The sequence below is a fragment of the Gymnoscopelus braueri genome (genome assembly GCF_963280865.1).
Source record: "Gymnoscopelus braueri genome assembly, chromosome: 17".
NCBI classification, from domain to species: Eukaryota; Metazoa; Chordata; class Actinopteri; order Myctophiformes; family Myctophidae; genus Gymnoscopelus; species Gymnoscopelus braueri.
In genome coordinates, this window is record NC_137617.1 from 27,314,761 (window position 1) to 27,333,247 (window position 18,487).

The following is an 18,487-nucleotide window of genomic DNA, read 5'->3' on the forward strand; positions in this document are numbered from 1 at the left end:
GTAGATCGCTATTTTCAAAAGATTTCCCTCTTTCTTATTTACAATTTGGCCAGTTATTTACAATGTTTGACTTTGGTTATATTTATGATATAGTATGTGTTATTTGTTGATTACTTTTGATGCAGTAATGGTCTTTTTTTCTTTTCAATCTTCTTGTTTTAGGTATTAAAAAGGTCTTAAAAGTCCTTAAATTGTCACTTCACTGTCATCTGGGGACCCCCCAAAATCATGTGAGGACTCCCCCTGGGGGTCCCGAGCCACAGGTTGAGAACCACTGAACTGTCTTGTTTGTTCCACCAGATGGATTCCTCTCTAGTAGTGTACTCAGACGCCCACTGCGCACGCGCGAGCCAACTCGATATGAACGCCGCTGCTCCACAGCACGTCTCCAAGACATCTCACATCCAGGTAGGAGTGACTCTTGTCTTCTCACAGGTATCTTTCGCGTCTTAATGTTGTCTTCTAATGACTTTTTTGTATGCAAACAAAAACCCCGTCGGCTCTGTCTGTCGTTTTGGTGATTATGTGTACATTGGGCTTGCAGCAAATCAACTCCACACAAGAGCAAACTCGGCGATCAAAGCCCTGGGATCTAATTCTACTTGGGGTTGTTGGCATGTTTATGTGTTAGCTAGCAGAGATTGAGGTTGTTGTAACGTGATCACACTGATCGCTGCAGTTAACCAAACGTACGTGGTGTTGGTCTGTCTGTGCATTAATGTATGTGCGTTTTGCATGTTCCTTAATCGGGTAACGTTACGTAGCTATTCTGGTGTGGAGTCAGTCCACTGTATTTGCTGTGTGGTTCAATGCGCTGAAATGGTAACCGGAAGACTCGCCCCAAAACACGCTCGCCCCCATTTTCTTTTCGCGGACCAGCGGTCCTTGTATTTGTTTTTACTGAGGATAAGGTTAGAAATAAGTTTAGGGTTATGCATAGCCTTACTGAGGTTAAGGTTAGGTTTTGGCACCGTTTTACCGAGGTTAAGTTTAGGAATAAGGTTAGGTTTTTATGCATAGTTTACTGAGGTTCCGTTTAGGAATACCAGGTGAATACCGCCGGATTTGCCCCGGGGTCACTGTGTTTTGGGGCGAGCGTTTTGGTATTCGCTGAAATGGGTTTTGGCTAGCTACTGTAGCTTGCTAACTACAGGTATGAATGAAAACGGTGAATTAGCTTAGTTTGGTTGGTAAACCCTCCGTAACTTAGACTAGAAGCATAGAATGCTCGTAACGTGACAGTTGGGTTCCGCAATATTAGCCGAAAGATGGTTAGTTAAAGGGGGATACTTCCGTTTTAACGCTATTATAGACCAATTATCTAATTATTAGATTAGATTCTAATACGAAGCTATCCATTTACGTATAATATGCTATAGAAAGCTGAACGATTACTTTTAAATGTCATTGTACAAGTTATTGCTGCAGTAGTGTGACTGTGAACTACTTTGACAGCTGTACACTGCAGATTCTCGTTTGTTGTACGGTCTATCTATGCAATAGCTGTGCTGGGATCAGTTCTTACTTCTTACTGCTGCACTGGCTGAGTTCCCAGATGAGCTTGTGTTGGTTAAAACCGCCAAGTAAAGCTTTATTATCCCTCTACAGTAATTAACCGGGTGACGTAGTCCTTGACCGGTTGACGCCCCTATTCATGATACATGATAAGCACAACAACTACCCCCGCCCCCCCCCCCTCCCCCCCCCACACACACACACACACACACACACACACACACACACACACACACACACACACACACACACACACAGAAAATGAAAAACGTAACTGAACGCTTTCAGTTAACTCAATCTTAATGTTGCTTCTGGCCAAGTATGAGCATCCTTCAAGTTCAGGCCATATCTTATTAAAACGGGGTCATCCCTATGTTCCCCGGGTTCTATGTTCCCCCACTAAGGTTAGGGTTAGGTTTAGGTTAGGTCCTATGTTCCCCGCTCTCCCTAGGAAAGCGGGGAACATAGGACCCGGGGAACATAGGTACGGTCCCATTAAAACTATGACGGAAAAGTCCCAGATGGTTTTGGCCAAAAACAAGATCGTACTATGAGACCAAAGTGTAGGTTTGAAAGTTATGCATTAAAAAGTTGTGCATTAAGTAAGTGCACAACTGTAGATGTGCAGGACAGTAGCTCACCAGGTGGACTTTAGACAGAGCACTGGCCCCAGTTCATCCTACTCCAGTCTGATGCTAGTGTCTCTGTCACATGACCCCTAGCCATTAAGCTAAGTAACCTTTGTTGATGCTGACTTTGCTGATACAATATTTGATGAGACCTCACTGACTTGGTGTTGTTTAACTTCCATTCATGCTATAAGTTTTAAGTGAACGCTTGAACCTATTAGTTCGCTGAGCTGGTTGTTATCAGCCATTGGGGTTTTCGTGCCTTCCTCAAGATCCCTTGAAATCCTTTTAATTTCTATGCCATGCATGTATTTATTTCATAGGTAATCTACACTGGAATACGACTGCTTACATGAGGGCTTTACTTTGGTGAGCCTTTACTCTTTTTCAAGTCAATTTTATTTGTAAAGGCCTAGCCTAGCACATTTCTTACTAGGTAAATTAAATGTGTTTCGCATTAAAAGACAACACGTTCTAAACAAAACAGATATTCTAAGTATTAACACCCCTTGCCCCATCCTTCCACTGCACACACACAAAACCCAACACATATTGTTGAGAAATTCTGGATCACTCTGGATGCTGAGGCAGATGGATTCTGAGACACTGTTATTGCATGAGCTCAAGTACATGAAACACACAGGTCAATGGTTAAGTAGTTCTCTGCTGAAAGAGAGACTAGACCATATTTATACACATCCGTATATGTCATAGTCACAATCTGCACTCATAATACATTTCATACAATGCCAGGTCAGCATGGAGGGGCATCTTGAGTGTACAATATACTGATTGTTATCATAAGGCCAAAGATGAATGACACCCTCACGTCAATGTTTGTCACAAGACAGCTCCTTCACAATCAAGCATTATGGCACTCTTAAGGAGACATTATGTTTGATTATTGAATATTATTGGTGCCTACTGGGCACCTGCCTAGGCTCAGCCAGTTATTGCACACACCTGAGTTCCACAGAATCCAACTCCCGTCATGTCTCCGTTCCCTCTGACTTTGATTTCCTTTCTCTCTATGTGCTACTGTCTAATAAAACAAAAAAATTTAAAAGAATAAATGAGCAAATAGTTATGATCAGTTGTATCACAATATCACAGACCGGTCTAATAGGATAATCTTTACATTTTAACTGTATCAGCAATGTTAGGAGATTGGACAATGATGGACCTACACACTATAAATTCACTTGTAGCATTGTATCTTTTGGAGTATCTGCATTCAGATTTGGTTCAGCTTTGATAACACCCACTCACCAGAGTCAGAGACTTCATGGATTTTTTGCATATATTGTTTTTGCTCTCAGCCACAATTGTCCGGACAGTGAGTGCAGTGGCCAATCTGGTCATAAAAAAAGTAGGCCTGCCTATAAACTCCTGTGTAAGTCATATTTCTGCATCAAAGGTCGTCTTCTGCAGTTTGTTTTCTTATCACAAGACTAGGAAACCTCACACAGTTCTATTCTATTTGGGCTATGCAACAGTGATCTTTGCTTGAATTTTTAATCTCTAGATGTGACATACACAATGTCCATGTCTCCACTTTGCTTTGAACTTCTACAGTGAACCCAGATCCTTGTATGAACTGAAATCCAATGGCAAAACAGATATGGGTAAACATGCCTGCAAATTTGTCTTGGTCTTCTATTTAGATAATGGATACAGTTGGACAATTAAATAGGAGCTAAGAAGACTCTTAACAAGACGTTCCTGAGTCCAGAGGCTTTTATCTGAGTCTGAAATACAGATAATGCCGCCATAATTGTCTAAACTTTTTCAGAATAATATATTATCATTAATTCTCTTTTGTCTGCATTTCAGGGGCCACATCATGGGCAGCTAAAGGATAATTAGAACTAGTCCGTTGCGTGGAGGACGGAAGGCTTGGCATACACCAGTCCCTTAACCTCCTCCTACTGTGGCCTTGGCCATAGCTTCAGGTTCTGGTACAATGGCTGAGGAAGACTATGGTATCTTTGTCGACTGGGATCAGATGGGGGACCTGGCTAAAAGCAGCGGACCCACCAAAGTGGACACTAAGGACCTGAAGGAGTTCAAGCAGATGGCTCGGCAGGGCTACTGGGCCAAGAACCACAAACTGCGTGCACAGGTCATTCAACAGCTCATTAAAGGCATTCCCTGTCGCACAGTCACCCCAGATGCGGAGGTCTACCGTGACCTCATGGGAAATGAGGCCACCAAGAAGCCCTCCTCTGCCATACCGCTACCCGACTTTGTGGATGGCAGCCCCGTCCCACATTACTGCCTGAAGTCTGAGGCCGTAGGATCCGCTCACCGTATCATCGCCTGTCTGGCGGGACAGTTTCCAGACATTTCCTACTGCCCGGCGCTGCCTGCCATCACGGCGTTGCTCCTGCACTTCAGTGCGGACGAGGCGCAGTGTTTTGAGCACGTCAGCCGCATGCTCTCCTGCAACGAGCCGGGCAAACGGCTACTGGATCAGACCTATCTGGCCTTCGAGTCCAGCTGCATGACCTTCGGTGACCTGGCCAACAAGTATTGCCAGTCGGCCCATAAGCTGATCGTGGCCACAGCTCAGGATGTGATGGAGGTCTATATAGACTGGCAGCGCTGGGTGCTGGGGGACCTTCCCTTCAGCCACGTTGCCAGAGTCCTTGACGTCTACCTGGTGGAGGGTTACAAGGTCCTCTTCCGGGTGGCTCTGGCCCTCATCAAGTTCTACCGCAAGCACAAGGTGGGCGCCCAGGGGGGCCAGGCGGGCCAACAGGAGAAGCAGGAGTCGGGGGGAGTCAGGAAAGACATTCAGGCCTTCATTAAAGGCATCGCCTCCACCGTCACCCCGGAGAAGTTACTCGAGAAGGCCTTCTCTATCCGCCTGTTTAGCCGCAAGGAGATCACCCTTCTGCAGATCACCAATGAAAAGGCCCTGCAGCAGAAGGGCATCACTGTCAAACAGAAGCGGTATGGTTTTCACATGTGTTTTGAATGCACTGCACTGGGAGGATTGTTAGATTCTTCCTATGTATGTCTTTTTCAGGCTCATCTATTCTTTGTTAAGTAAGATCTGAAGCCCACATTCTCGAACTTCTTTCAGAAATAGTAATTCCTTAGTTGATGCCACACAAACGTGACATTTATACCCAACCTTAATTTGTATTATGATCATTGAATGTGTACACACACCATGGCGAGTGAGGTTGCAGTATATTCTGTCCTGGCAAAGCAAGGGAACTGGTCTCTCCGTGGTCATGTTTGAGAATAGAATGCAAATGTTTCGTATCATTTTGTGAGGGTGGCATGCGTTCATATGCATCACACACCTTGTGTGTCTCAGCTGGATTAAATCATCTGAACAGGATGATTTCAGTTGACGGGGTCAAACGCACTGTAAAGCTGCATTGTGCAATGTGTTTCATGCTAGTGAGTCACGTAGCCGGAAAATGACATTCTCCATGACGAGCTGTAACGCTACTGACCAATATCTACTGGCTGTCCATGTTGCCTAAGTCTAGGTGTTGTCCTCCTCGACCTTCCTTAACAGATTTGTTGAAACAACCTTGTCACCTCCCCTGCTCTGTAAATTCTGCTGAACCTATCCCATATCCGTTACCCAATGCTTCGCACTGCTGTCTTAAAGGCAGGATTACTTCTAACTGCATTTTGGCTGAATGATCTGGATCTGTACAAAAAGTAATGACCAATTTATGGGCTACTACCCTACCTACCTTGTACAGTTTGTGTCTGTAGTGACAATCTAGGACATCTGCTGCACTACTAGCCTTATTTCTTTGGGACAATTTGAAACTAGATTTGTACATTTGTGCAAATATGTAAATAACTACATGTAAATAACATTCTGTATCTCTAACAGGAATTAAGAAGGTCTAGTGAGACTCCAGGTCAGTTTAGGCCAGTGTGACACTTAAAGTTCCTCTGTTAATGCTAGCATAAATAAAGATTAGATGAAGAGAGAAACCGTAAAATCCAATTGGAGGTGGTATGCTAGGAATGAGAGTTATGCCTTCTTAAAATTGCACAGGGCAGTCACTATATTCAGCAGGCCCATCAGTTAGTAGCAAGCTATTTCAATTGGTAAATTGGTCAGGGAGTCCAGTCTTTTTACAGTATGGCTGAAGGGCCCAGCCGTATAGATCAGTGTTGTCTGTATGTATGTCCCCACAAAATAGACCAATCACAGTGTACTACAAAGCTAAATGGTCACTGTTAACACCAATCATAGTCCCCATAAAAGTAGACTAGCACATAACGCTGGTGCTTCATTCACAAACTGCACACCTAGGGTTGCACCAGCTGAACGTAAGTTCAGTCCCAAGTTAGGACGTTCAGTCCCTTACTAGAGGCTTATTAGCTACTACTTAGTTTGTAACTAGTGCGTTGACTAAATTCAGTTTGCTAGTAGTGTGTGAAAGTAATGTAAAGTCGCATGAAATGACGTCAAATACGAAACCACTAATAGGACCACTGCTTAATGACTGAACCAAAAGACAACTGAGTGCTCAATCCACTTAAATGCTTTACGTGCAAACTGCAAACATTACACGACTACTATAATGCTTTGACGCATGCCGCTGAACACACGAGCACACACACACAGAAATTTCCTATCTAAGAGGGAGACAGAAAAGTCCATCAGCCTTGATACTTATAGCCCGCCCTACCACTCCATGCATTCATTCCATGTGTCATATCATGTAGGTTATGACATCTGTATAAAGCGTTTGTGAAGTTTCTGATGCGCTTGCTAGTGCACCCCTGCGCACTGCCCTACATGGTGAATTTGTCGATCCATCTCTCTTGAAGCAGATTTATCGTGTAAATGTGAACATCTTCATAAGTATACTGTACAATCACAATATAACGGCAAAGTGTGTTAGAAGTGAGGGTGTGCGTTTGTTATTTGGTGAGTTTTTGTTGACGCCGTCAAAGTGGTCTGCCTTAAAGTAGGGACTTAGTGTTGCCTAAAGGCTTGTGTAAATACTTAGCTGTCAGTATTTACTATTTAGGCTGTAACTAGGCTAAGTTTGAACTTGGTGTGAGGTGGTGCATCTGACCACCATGATGACGTACAGTCAGAGAAGCAACGCCGTTATTAGATTCTGTGTCTCGTTAGATAATGCATTCTGGCATGCGGTGGCATTCTGGCATGCAGTGGTTTCATTTGTAAGTTCATCCTTTTGTCTCACCATTCTGTTTCTCTTTTCTCTGGGTTTCCCACATCTTTTCCATCCACTGTCTCTTCTCATCTGCTCTCCCACACATGCACATCCCACCACTTCCTGTGCGTTGGTTCTTATACAGTGGTATTAGGTGGGTTTTATTGCATTCTATTTTCTTCGATCTAAACCTCTTTTCTTTTTCAACTACATTCTTTTCTCTTTTTGTCTCATTTGTGATTTAACCCATTAAGACCTGAAGCCGATTCTACATGTCTCCTAAATCCCAACAGTATTCTGAAAAACGTATGTTTCTATATCAGTGGTGCTCAATCTTTTTCATGTCAAGGACCCCCAAAATTATATGTATTTGGCCACCGACCCCCATCTCAAAATATTTAGTTTCAGGGATATATATTCAAAGATTTGCACACACATTTTCACGATTTTTCAAAAATAGCAGATCTACAAGCTCATAGCACGGCACTCTTGAGCTTGTATATCTGCTATTTTTGAATAGCCAAAGTGTAAAATAATGCTTTTTTTTTAAGCTCAAATCTAAAAATGACACGGATGCGTTCCAGGTCTTAATGGGTTAATGCTCATCAAGCCTAAAGTTAGAGTAGATTTTTGCACTTGCGTCTGCTTTAGTCATGCCCTCCTAGAATTTGGAGGGCATAATTCCCTTCAATATCTCAGCCGCACATCTGCTTTTGCTTTTTACGGGTGAAAAGGCATAACATCACTAACTGTGTGATCTTCCCTTGCCCCACCTTTCTGGCGGTCTGTCTCCAGGGGTAATGTTCAGCTGGCGCTGAATCCTGACACCTTCTCATCAGAGATAGTCAGCGCCAAGGAGATGCACGACATCTGGTCGTGGATCCCTGAGCGCTTCGCCCTGTGCCAACCCCAGCTCCTCTTCACCACGTCAACCCACGGCTGCAGCATCAACAGGTACACCACCCTGCTATGCTCACATTAGTACAGCTGACATTATGCAAGGGTTAAGATTGTGGATTTGGGACCAGAAATGTGGCTTGTGTGATTATTCTTCGACTACTAAGTCCAGGGATTTAATCCCTGGATTTAGTAGTCGAAGAATAATCACACAAGCCACAATCTTTCCATTAGGATTGGCTTTATTTAAGAGCTTTATTGGAACTTGGAACATTTCTTAATCGTCATTTGGTTTGTTTTAATTAATGAAAACGGAAATCTGTCGGGCTGTGTAGGATGAACTACCAACATGTTTTGTTAATATTTACCCACTTTATTGGTTCACTGTGCGTTTGTGCTCAGAAAATGTACTAATCCAAAGTGCACTACTATTGCCCATAAAATGAGGCACTCATAACACTAAAATAATAACACTCTTAAATCATCGTGTTATGGTTTCGTCTTATTTCTCCAGGTTTTACGCCCATTGTGAAGGCTATGAACCCACCCTTCTCCTAATCCGGACCACCGATGGTGATGTAAGCACTATACACATCATGCTGTCTTATGCCTCTTGTAACGTTATACATAAATATTCAGCCATTCATTTTATATCTGTGTTTTGTGTTTATGTATTCAATTGAACATTATATGTAGACGGGCCGGATTAAGACTTTATTTATAGACACCAGGGCTTTGACAAGGCTCAAGAAAACCTTTATTTTCTGGATATACTGTATTATGTTGACCATGAGGCCCCAGCAATTCATCACCCTGCTTGCCTTGTGCGCTGCAGTGCTCTGTTTGAGACACACACACACACACACACCCACACACACACACACACACACACACACAATGGCCAGTGTTTTTTCCCGACTCCAGTTTATCCTGTTATAAACAGTGGTGGAAGAAGTACTCAGAAAAAGTAGCAATACCACAATACAAAAATACTCTCTTACAAGTAAAAGGCCTGTGTTCAAAATGTCACAAAAGTATTGGCATCAAAGTATACTTAAAGTACCGAAAGTAAAAGTACTAAAATGTTTGAAAATAGCAGATCTACAAGCTCACAACGCGTCACGATGCGACGCGTTGTGAGCTTGTAGATCGGCTATTTTCAAATAGCCTAGGTATAAAATAGGACTAAAGTGGTTAATGTGTGTTTTACAATTTCAAATAATTGTAGTGGAGTAAAAGTACAATATTTGCCTCTGAAATGTAGTGGAGTAGAAGGAAAATCGGAAATTGGAAATACTCCAGTAAAGTAAAAAATACCTCAAAGTTGTACTTAAGTACAGAACTTGAGTAAATGTACTCGGTTACTTTTCACCACTGGTGTAACACAGTCTGTTGTGTTTTTCCTGGGTGTTTTGTCAAGGTGTGCGGTGCTTTCCTCTCCACGGACTGGGAGGAGCGGAAGAGGGGAGGCAACAAACTCAGCTTCTTTGGCACGGGGGAGTGCTTCGTCTTCAGAGTCAGTCCATTCATAATACCTCATTTCCTCATTTGACTGAATTTATTCTAACGTTGTGATCTGCTGACTTTAATGTTTATTTTTGGAAAGCTAGTTTGTTATATCTGAACTCCCTAAGATTCTGATAGAAGTTATTTCAATAACAAGTGGCAGAATATCATCACCAGGGGGCGCCATTCACTTGCTGGTGACAGTGAGACAGCACTGTCTCATATGGCTCTCCTGGCTCATATCCACTTTCTGCTCCTCAAGGAGAAGCCATATTTACAGGGCAAAAGTCACAAGGCCTTCCTCATATTCATGTCTGTCTTTGCAACAAACAACCACATATCATGTTTCTTGGTTTTGGCAGGTGGTGCTACATTAAGGAGTAACATCCATTGTTGCACCTGGGCTAGAAATAGCATACAGACTGGGGCTTCTGATGCCTTCTGAATTAATTATTAGACTGCCTATCTTTGTTGATGTGCAGCTCTGTGAGCTCTCGACTCACCAGAAAACACAGCCGCCATCACACACACACGCACACACACAAATCTGCATGCACACAAATACACAGATCAGAAACTCCAGTAACCTGACCTAATAGTATCTAATTAGGGCCTCATCCGACACCAGCTGACACAGAGACTGAGAGCAGCCACTGACAGCTATCAGATAAGCAGAAGCGAGTGGAGGGATATGGAGAACTTAATCAAGTTATACCTCTTACATTAGTCAAAGTTTATCTTGGCATGTCATAACTTGGAATTCTGTCAACATATGTTGGTCCATTTTATAAGCCGGATCAGGTTGTCTTTTTAGATGTGTCAACCGTATGTCTCCCTGTAAGGATCTGATATCTGTTATGTAATCTAGTTAAATAAATGCTACCTGTAGTGAGCCAAATGTTATCAAACGATTAGCTATGTCATTGACAAACCCCTGACAGCATTTGACACCGTTTTGTCTCCTTTCGTAGTTGAAGCCAGAGATGGAGCGCTATGAGTGGGTGGTGATACGTCACCCCGAGCTGGCTTCATCCATCAAGGATCAAGGCCAGGACGACACAGCGCCCTCAGAGGGCCAAGACCCAGGTACCAATAGTCTGCAGCCTGAGAGGCCCGCCGGAGACCTGTCCCCCTTCCTTTCTGCCCGGCATTTCAAACTCAACTCCAGGAACACTTCCATGTTCATGGCTGGCAACTTTGACTCCATCATAGTGGGTGAGTGGGAAACGAGCAAGTTTTCCCCCAGTCTCTGTGGAGAAACTGTGCACGTTGTGTTATCGTCTATATCAGTCATCTCAGGGCATCGTGATAAGGAAGCATAGGTTGTGTATATAAATGCATCACTTGTATGGATGTGCATATTTTACAGCAGCATTACGCAGTAAACAGACCAAACTCACTGAGCTGTGACAAAGTCCAATGAGATGGCCATTCCCTTTACTGTTAAGAGCAGACAAATGAAGCTCACCGTATCCACTAGAAGTGTCTACCGGTAGTTGCTGTCATCCATATGGGTGTAAATGTAGCACTAATGGACAAGTAGGTGGACATCCCTACAGCTGTCTTAAGCTGTTTGTGTGTAGGTGGACATCCATACAGCTGTCTTAAGCTGTTTGTATGTGTTTATAATTGGCAAAAAAAAAAGATGATTGCATTAACCTTAGAGTTTTAAACTTGCATCATTAATCATGTCAGATCATACATTACAATTGTTCCTATGCACATTTACCAACTGCATATTATTGGCTGAACAATACTCAATATCTTTTCATTTAGATTGTCCACTGTGGTTGGAAGATGGTTAAGATATTAATATACTGTAAAATGGAATAAAGTCATCACCAGTCAATAATGACCATTAACGCTAATGCTGTTCTCTGTCTGACCAGGAGGGGGAGGCGACGGCAATGCTCTCTACATTGACGGTGAGCTGAACCATGGGCGCTCATCCAGCTGCACCACCTTTGACAACCCGCCCCTGTGTGCAGAGAACTTTCAAGTCGCTCTGCTGGAAGTATGGGGCTTCCAGGATACCATGGCATTATAATGGGACAAGTAAATGTTGGAGAATACAGCACAACAATTACAGATTCATAAAATACATACAAGCATGCAGTACATAACCTATTTTGCACACACAATATACATTAAATATTGAAACACTTCAGGTTGTACTCGTACACAGTACGGCACCATATGAAACGTCCATCTACTGCGTAAAAAAAAAAGAACGGGGATATGCAACGAAAACAACTTCCATCCAGCAAATTCATGTTGAAAACATAATTGTTAAAGTTGAATATTTTATTTATTGATGCACTTATTATAATTTTCTTTTGTATTAAAGATTTTTAATTGTGGTATATATGTATTCATATTTTTGTTAAGCCTCTTTGTAAGGGTCTAGACATGCTAATGTATTCATGTTTAACTATTGAGGTTTTTCTCCAGTTAACAGCCTACACATGATTCAGCTACTCAATAGACCATATTCACACGGTGGCCATATTGCCATTAAGTCAATGAAATGCCACCCCAGTTGCCACAGCAACGCAATGTTAAATTCCAAAATGGCCGCTGTGTGAATATGGACTATTACTCGTGATCTCTCCATAATCATTTGTGCTCTCTTTCCATAGGAAACCTTTTGAAATTCTTGTTCAAATGTGCAGATTGGTTTAGCAAAAGTCGCCAAAACTGTAGCTAGCTAGTGCTATTCGTCTTTGTTCGTGGGGGGGGGGGGGTGTACTAATAACAGAATGCAGTATGTCTGACACCGTTTTCATCAACTAGACATGTTCATGTCTCATCAACATGTCGGGTCATGTTGATGAACTGATGTTTGTGTTGGTTAAATAATGTGAAGTGTGTGTGTGTGTGTGTGTGTGGTGAAGCTTGCTTTTAAAATGCAGACGATACAGGTTTGTGTCAGGGCTCCAGTTGGTGAAGACCAGTCATGTTTATCCTCCCTCTTACGGACTTGTACATACTTTGTGGGACACCTATCAGATGAGTTGAGTCTGAATTATACTTAATGATGATGGCGTTGCTCGCCAAAAATAGCTTATATCCATTGAACAAATACGACAAAACAACGACAAGTACAAGTAGGATTTATTGTGGTGCTTTCTTTTGACATATGTATGGAAGTATTAATGTTGACTGTAAGTGGAGCTATTGTAAAACAAGTCTTACCAGCTAAACTGTTCTGGGTGCTACTGCACCTTAAGAATTTGTGTTTAGTAAGTGAATATTTGGTCATGATGGGGTGAATATGTTGTGGGATATTTTTTTTATTGGTAAAGTTAAATACAGCGTGGTCATCTTCTCTTGGAGCTACAGTATCCGTCCCTCAGTCATGTGACTATATCAAGTGAAGTCTGACATTGTAATGTTGACTACATGCTCTCTGAGCTATGCAACGTCTAAATAGCTGTGTTCATGTGTATGTTTCAGATTCCGTTCCAGTGAAAGTCATAACAGTTGTTCTTACATGTGAAAGTACAGTAATACACATATGGCAAATTACTCCTTGTGATGTTTTTATTATCTGTATTGCTTTACCTGTGCTGGCCGTCCAATGTTGTACTACTTTTCTACTTGAAAGGGAAGGTGGCAATTCTATGGACTCTGTCACAGAAATGTGTCAGATGCCTTTTGCAATCACATGACCTAGAATAATTAAAACCCTTTGCCACTGCCTTCCTTATTTTGCTGCATGCTGTAAGTACAGTAACTGCCTCTAGAATATTTGGGTTGTAAATCTTTGCAATCCAATTTTTCCTGATTTTTTTTTTTCCCCTGGCTTTCTGCTACTACTACAATTTTTGTCAAACCCACACAAATCGGTGCACATTATCTCTGGGGTCATGTGATCAAGATGTATGAGTCCGATTTCTCAGATTCCTTTCCAATTGGTTATGACTGCCTTGAGGGCCCTGGCCAGGCAACCCAGCTTGGCGGAGACATTTTTCTAGTTTACCAGTGAGTTGACTTCTAAGTGTATTACTAACTCCCTGAAAGTTTTCAAAATATGGCATAATAATGTTGACCCAAATCCTGAGGATGGTGTGGAGATAAGTTGTCCATAAAGATTAGGAGTGTCTCTAGGGCACTTGGTGGCTCCTCTGCAGTGCTTCGTCCTTAGGAACACAATGGGCTGTGTTCATGGGAGGGAAGCCAGGCGGGGAGGTTGATCCCTTTTCCTAACACTACAGGTTGTTCGTCGGGGTGTGGAACTAGGGAGGATTAGTGTGTACCTCCTTATGCGTTATGTCCTCCCAGTGAAACTCCTCACTGTCAGGTGAAAAGACCTCACACATATTGGAGGAGACATGTGATTTGTAGGAGTAGCAATGGGACTAGAATACATAAAGACTAATATTGGGAGGAAAAAAAGCGTCTAGAGTGTCTCTAGAGTATTCATATACAGATAATATTGTTAATGTATCAAATGGGCATAAAGCAGTAGTTGGATAATGATAGAATTAAGAACTAAATGCAGAAGCACACACACACTTGTATTTACTTGGAGCTTACAGTATGAGATTGTAGGATGTAGCTTTAATCTTAAAACCACATGTGTTGAAATATGCTTGCCTTTATATGAAAAGATGGTAAGAAGCTTGAGGATAAAATCATAAATGTAATTTCTATAGTTCACTATAGAAGGATTATAGAAGACTAGTCAGTTTTGACTAATAAGTTAGTCATTGGAAAAACAGCTTCTTGATTGGAGGCACAAAGTGTATTTTTGTCTTGTGGAAGTGGGTGACTCTGAAGTGCATGACTGGAATATTTTTGGCCAGCAATGCGATTTAGTCCAATATAAAACTTGGAAATCCTTGTGATTTAGACAAGATTAGTTCAACTTGAGGGTTTAGCAAATTGAAAATGTGATTGTACAGTAAGAAATAGCTAAATATCAGCTGCTTTAGAGATGAATACAACACACGTCCCATGAACTTTGTGACGAGTGTATTCTACACTACAAAAAAAAACGTTGTCTGCTTAAGCCAAACTCATAAAAACGTCTTGTGAAAAAAAGAAAAACTTGTTTTAATTGGCTATTGACAATGACAGATGTAATGAGGGTATAATTAGTTAATACCTGTCATTGTGCATACATTGTGCACCCCTATGGGCCTAATTTTTCGTAAGTGTGCCATGGATTTTTTTTTAAATTGCTTCCACAACGGAAAGATGGATTATATTCAGGAACACATTCTGAAAGCACTCACACCGAACACATTCAATCAATTCAGAATTCAGTTGCATTGTTGTAGAAATAAAATGGTATTGCAGTCTATTAATTTGCAGTGGGTGTGGTGTTGCAGCCTAATGTTTCTGTGGGAGTAACGTAGCCTACAGCTGAGGAGTACTAGACAGCAAAGTGGTGGTGTAAGTCCTTCTCTTAAGTGGCACTGACTTCCCTTTTCTTGTCAAAGCAGTGCTGTCCATTCAGGATTCTCACACGTGCATGCCTATATTTAGCTCCTACTCTAGGTGTTGGTCAGGCGCATCTGAAAACTGTGTTTTCCAGCCACAACAATGTAAGATGATTAACATTACAACCTGCCCCGAACCGGCATCCCCCCTTCCCATCAGACGATGGGGAATTGTCAATAGGACAAACAGGGCAAAGGCCTGACAAATAGTTTTGGCTCAGATTTACTGTTGTTTATGGGTGTTTGTGGGATGCTTGCATGTCATGTTCTTTATGCTCCTGATGACATCAAAGTATGTCTTCTGTCAGTGGTTTTGAATTATGGCATCTGCAGTGTATGCCTACGTCCTTGAATATAAGTGTTGGCAGTCCATCCTATCCTATATCAAAATTGGCTACTGGGAGGGCCGGCTGGCAGACCATGGCCCCGTCATTCTGACTCAAACATAACCATAAAAAAAAACGATAGGCCCATATATAGGCAGGACCACGTCACTCTGACTCAGACATAACCATAAACAAACCCGATATGCCCATATAGGCATGTCAGCAAACTGGATTTGCGCACATATAGGCATATATGGAGATCCAGTTGTCCACAGCCACAGATCCAACCACTATGCCCATATATGGTCATGTGCATATAAGGGCCCGATGGACTTCAAACTCGGTGCGTGCATCGGCAAGGATAATACAGATGTCCAGAACCACAGATCCAACCAATATGGGCATGCCAATATACAGGGTATAACTATGGGCATATACTAATGACATCAGGCGTCTCCATATATGGGCATAAAAGGGACACAGGTAGTCAGACAGATACAGAGATCTCCATAACGGGTACTCTGACAAAGCCCCCGACACTATGACGTAAAAGTGTGAGGGCCGCATAGTGACCCAAACCTCTAGTTGAAAAAAATCCCATTCCAATCGACTAGACTGAGATGTGTTGCAAAAGTAAATCATGATTTATTATCTTCAATGAAATAGAATCACCATTCATACAGGATTAAATCTATTCCACTGGCATGAGAGAACATTGTCTTGAGTATTTCCAAGTGAAAATGATTGATTTGTCCAACCCAATAGGAAGAGAGATTACAGAGTTATTTATATATTTATTTGGTTATTATGCACTGAACCTAACTTATCTGGGACAAATGCCAAACTTCAAAGTGGCTTAGCTCAGCGACTTCCTTTTTTTAGATCCTGAGCACATCTTACACAGAGTATACTGTAGGGCTCTGTGTTTTGCGCTTATTGCATCTGCAGGATTAATATTAAAACCATTTAAAGGATGGTGACTGTCAACCACATCAATATAGGATGCTGTCTCCATGCATCTGACGTTAGGTTATACTCTTATACTATTTCAGAAGCAATAGGCAGCCACTGCACTGCCTGGGGACCAGCAGCTCCAGCTCTAAGGTCAGCATCAAGGGCACTGGCAGGAGCACATGTACCCAACATGCACATCTTTTGGTGTGGGTGAAAACCCACATTTGACACCATACTCTTGGCAGGTGTACAGTATCTGAATGGTGCTTACATTGAATCATGACCTTGGGAGTTCTTACAATTCCCTCTTCAAAGATCACTCAGTTTAACGGATAGGGAATCCTTTAATCTGAGAGATGGGGGGGGGGGGGATAAATGGTACCACTGAAGGACATCAGTCTGATCCCTGTGTTCATCTGTCTGGAAAAACAAATGGGTATTTACAATAAGTGGATACACAGGATATCATATTACAGCATTGTGTCAAATGGACTGGTTGCAAATGTCAGAAGTGTATTATGTGTCCACATAAGTCATCATAACACACTCCAGCCATAATGGAGAGGCCACCCCCACCCAAATCATGTCCCTTTGACATCTAACCCTAACCAGAGTAATGAGATTCCAGGATCAATAAGTGGTCAGCAGAGGAAAAGAAAATTAAATGAAATGTAATTTACGTTCAAGTGTTGTTTTCCCCCCATTTGTGTATATTGCATTTCACATACAAGAAACAATGTCTGTTTCCGATGCATAATGCAGAGTCTCATGAATTGGCGGTTGCATGTCGGTCAAGGAAAAGGTATACAGTACGGTATACAATACATACATGGAGGGAAGCCTGTGATGGTGCTGTAGAAATTACATCACGGGTGATGGTGTTTTACGGTGGCATGGTGTGGGGGGAGGGGTTCATTTATGGTGGTGCTGCTACTGACTGACTGAATAGAAGATGCAGAGGGGGCGTATGGATGGAGGAAGGATGGAGATGGGGAGGGGAAGAAGAGGCAGGGGGACTGCACAACCTCTCTGTGACTCACACACTCCGTCACTCTCATGCAGTGTTTAGCACACACGATCTCTCTCTCTCTCTCTCTCTCTCTCTCTCTCTCTCTCTCTCTCTCTCTCTCTCTCTCTCTCTCTCTCTCTCTCCCTCTCTCGTGCTTGCTGGAGGGATTCTCGTCTCCCTCCCCCAACACCACATGGACACACAACCTCACAATCTCTCACTCATGTTCCACATCACTTCTGCATATCACAGTTCACTGTAAACTAACTAACCCTCCACTTTGTGGTAGTGTTCTGGTTACAAAATGCATACATAACATGTATTTCAATATATGTAACATTAGGCATTTCATTATTTGTGCAGGTGTATCAGAGATTATCATGTGAAAAGTCACAATAAATCCATTTTTTTTAATTGCTCGTATTAATATAATACCCTTTTGTATTGGAGAACACGAATATGATATGTGGGATTAACTATATATTGCCTTAAATTTGCATCCACATTCCACACCCTTTTAATGAGCTCCCTCATTCCATCCTCTGATTCTGAAGGAGGCAGCCTTTGATATCAGAGGGAAAGCCTGCAGCGGAGCATTCCAAATGATTGGGGATGACCTTCAAACCAAAATGAATGGGTGAATTGAGTAAAATAAAACATTTTTGCGCGAGGATAAAATCGTGCAGATGTGTTACCGTAAGACTCTCGTTTAAACACACAGCACCGGTGTGCTGCAGTAAATGATTCATGGAGCGAACCGGACCCCTACACCCACAGTCGACAATGGTTTGGTCCACACGGTCACGCATAACATTTTGCGCTCCGTCGCGAGACGAGACGGTGTCGCGCGCCGAATCAAGACCCGATCAACAAGCCCACCACTGGTGGAGCCACGAGCTCGCCGTGAGCTTGTAGATCGGCTATCTTTGGGCGCACGGCACAGTGCACGGTGAAGTATAAAACTCAGGCTGAAGTCAGGTGACATTTTCCGCCTCGCCATTTTGTGCTGCTGCTGCTTCCTCCGGGTCGGTATTTA

At 42.5% G+C, this 18,487-nt stretch overlaps 1 protein-coding gene across 1 annotated transcript; it reads left to right on the top strand.

Annotated features, from left to right (window-relative positions):
* Positions 1–343: 343 nt before the first annotated feature.
* Positions 344–13,243, top strand: tbc1d24 (TBC1 domain family, member 24). Its single transcript, XM_080456197.1, has 7 exons — positions 344–408; positions 3,978–5,099; positions 8,108–8,266; positions 8,724–8,787; positions 9,630–9,725; positions 10,687–10,930; positions 11,605–13,243. Exons 2-7 carry the CDS (start codon positions 4,108–4,110, stop codon positions 11,760–11,762), a joined length of 1,713 nt encoding a protein of 570 aa, XP_080312323.1. The 5' UTR covers positions 344–408; positions 3,978–4,107; the 3' UTR covers positions 11,763–13,243.
* The last annotated feature ends 5,244 nt before the right edge of the window (positions 13,244–18,487 follow it).

Bases quoted from the DNA above. Each gene is read 5' to 3' on its own strand.
- tbc1d24 (XM_080456197.1), top strand. From the start codon at position 4,108: ATGGCTGAGGAAGACTATGGTATCTTTGTCGACTGGGATCAGATGGGG. The intron at 8,267-8,723 runs GTACACCACCCT...TTATTTCTCCAG, and splicing joins CACGGCTGCAGCATCAACAG to GTTTTACGCCCATTGTGAAG. The intron at 8,788-9,629 runs GTAAGCACTATA...TGTTTTGTCAAG, and splicing joins TCCGGACCACCGATGGTGAT to GTGTGCGGTGCTTTCCTCTC.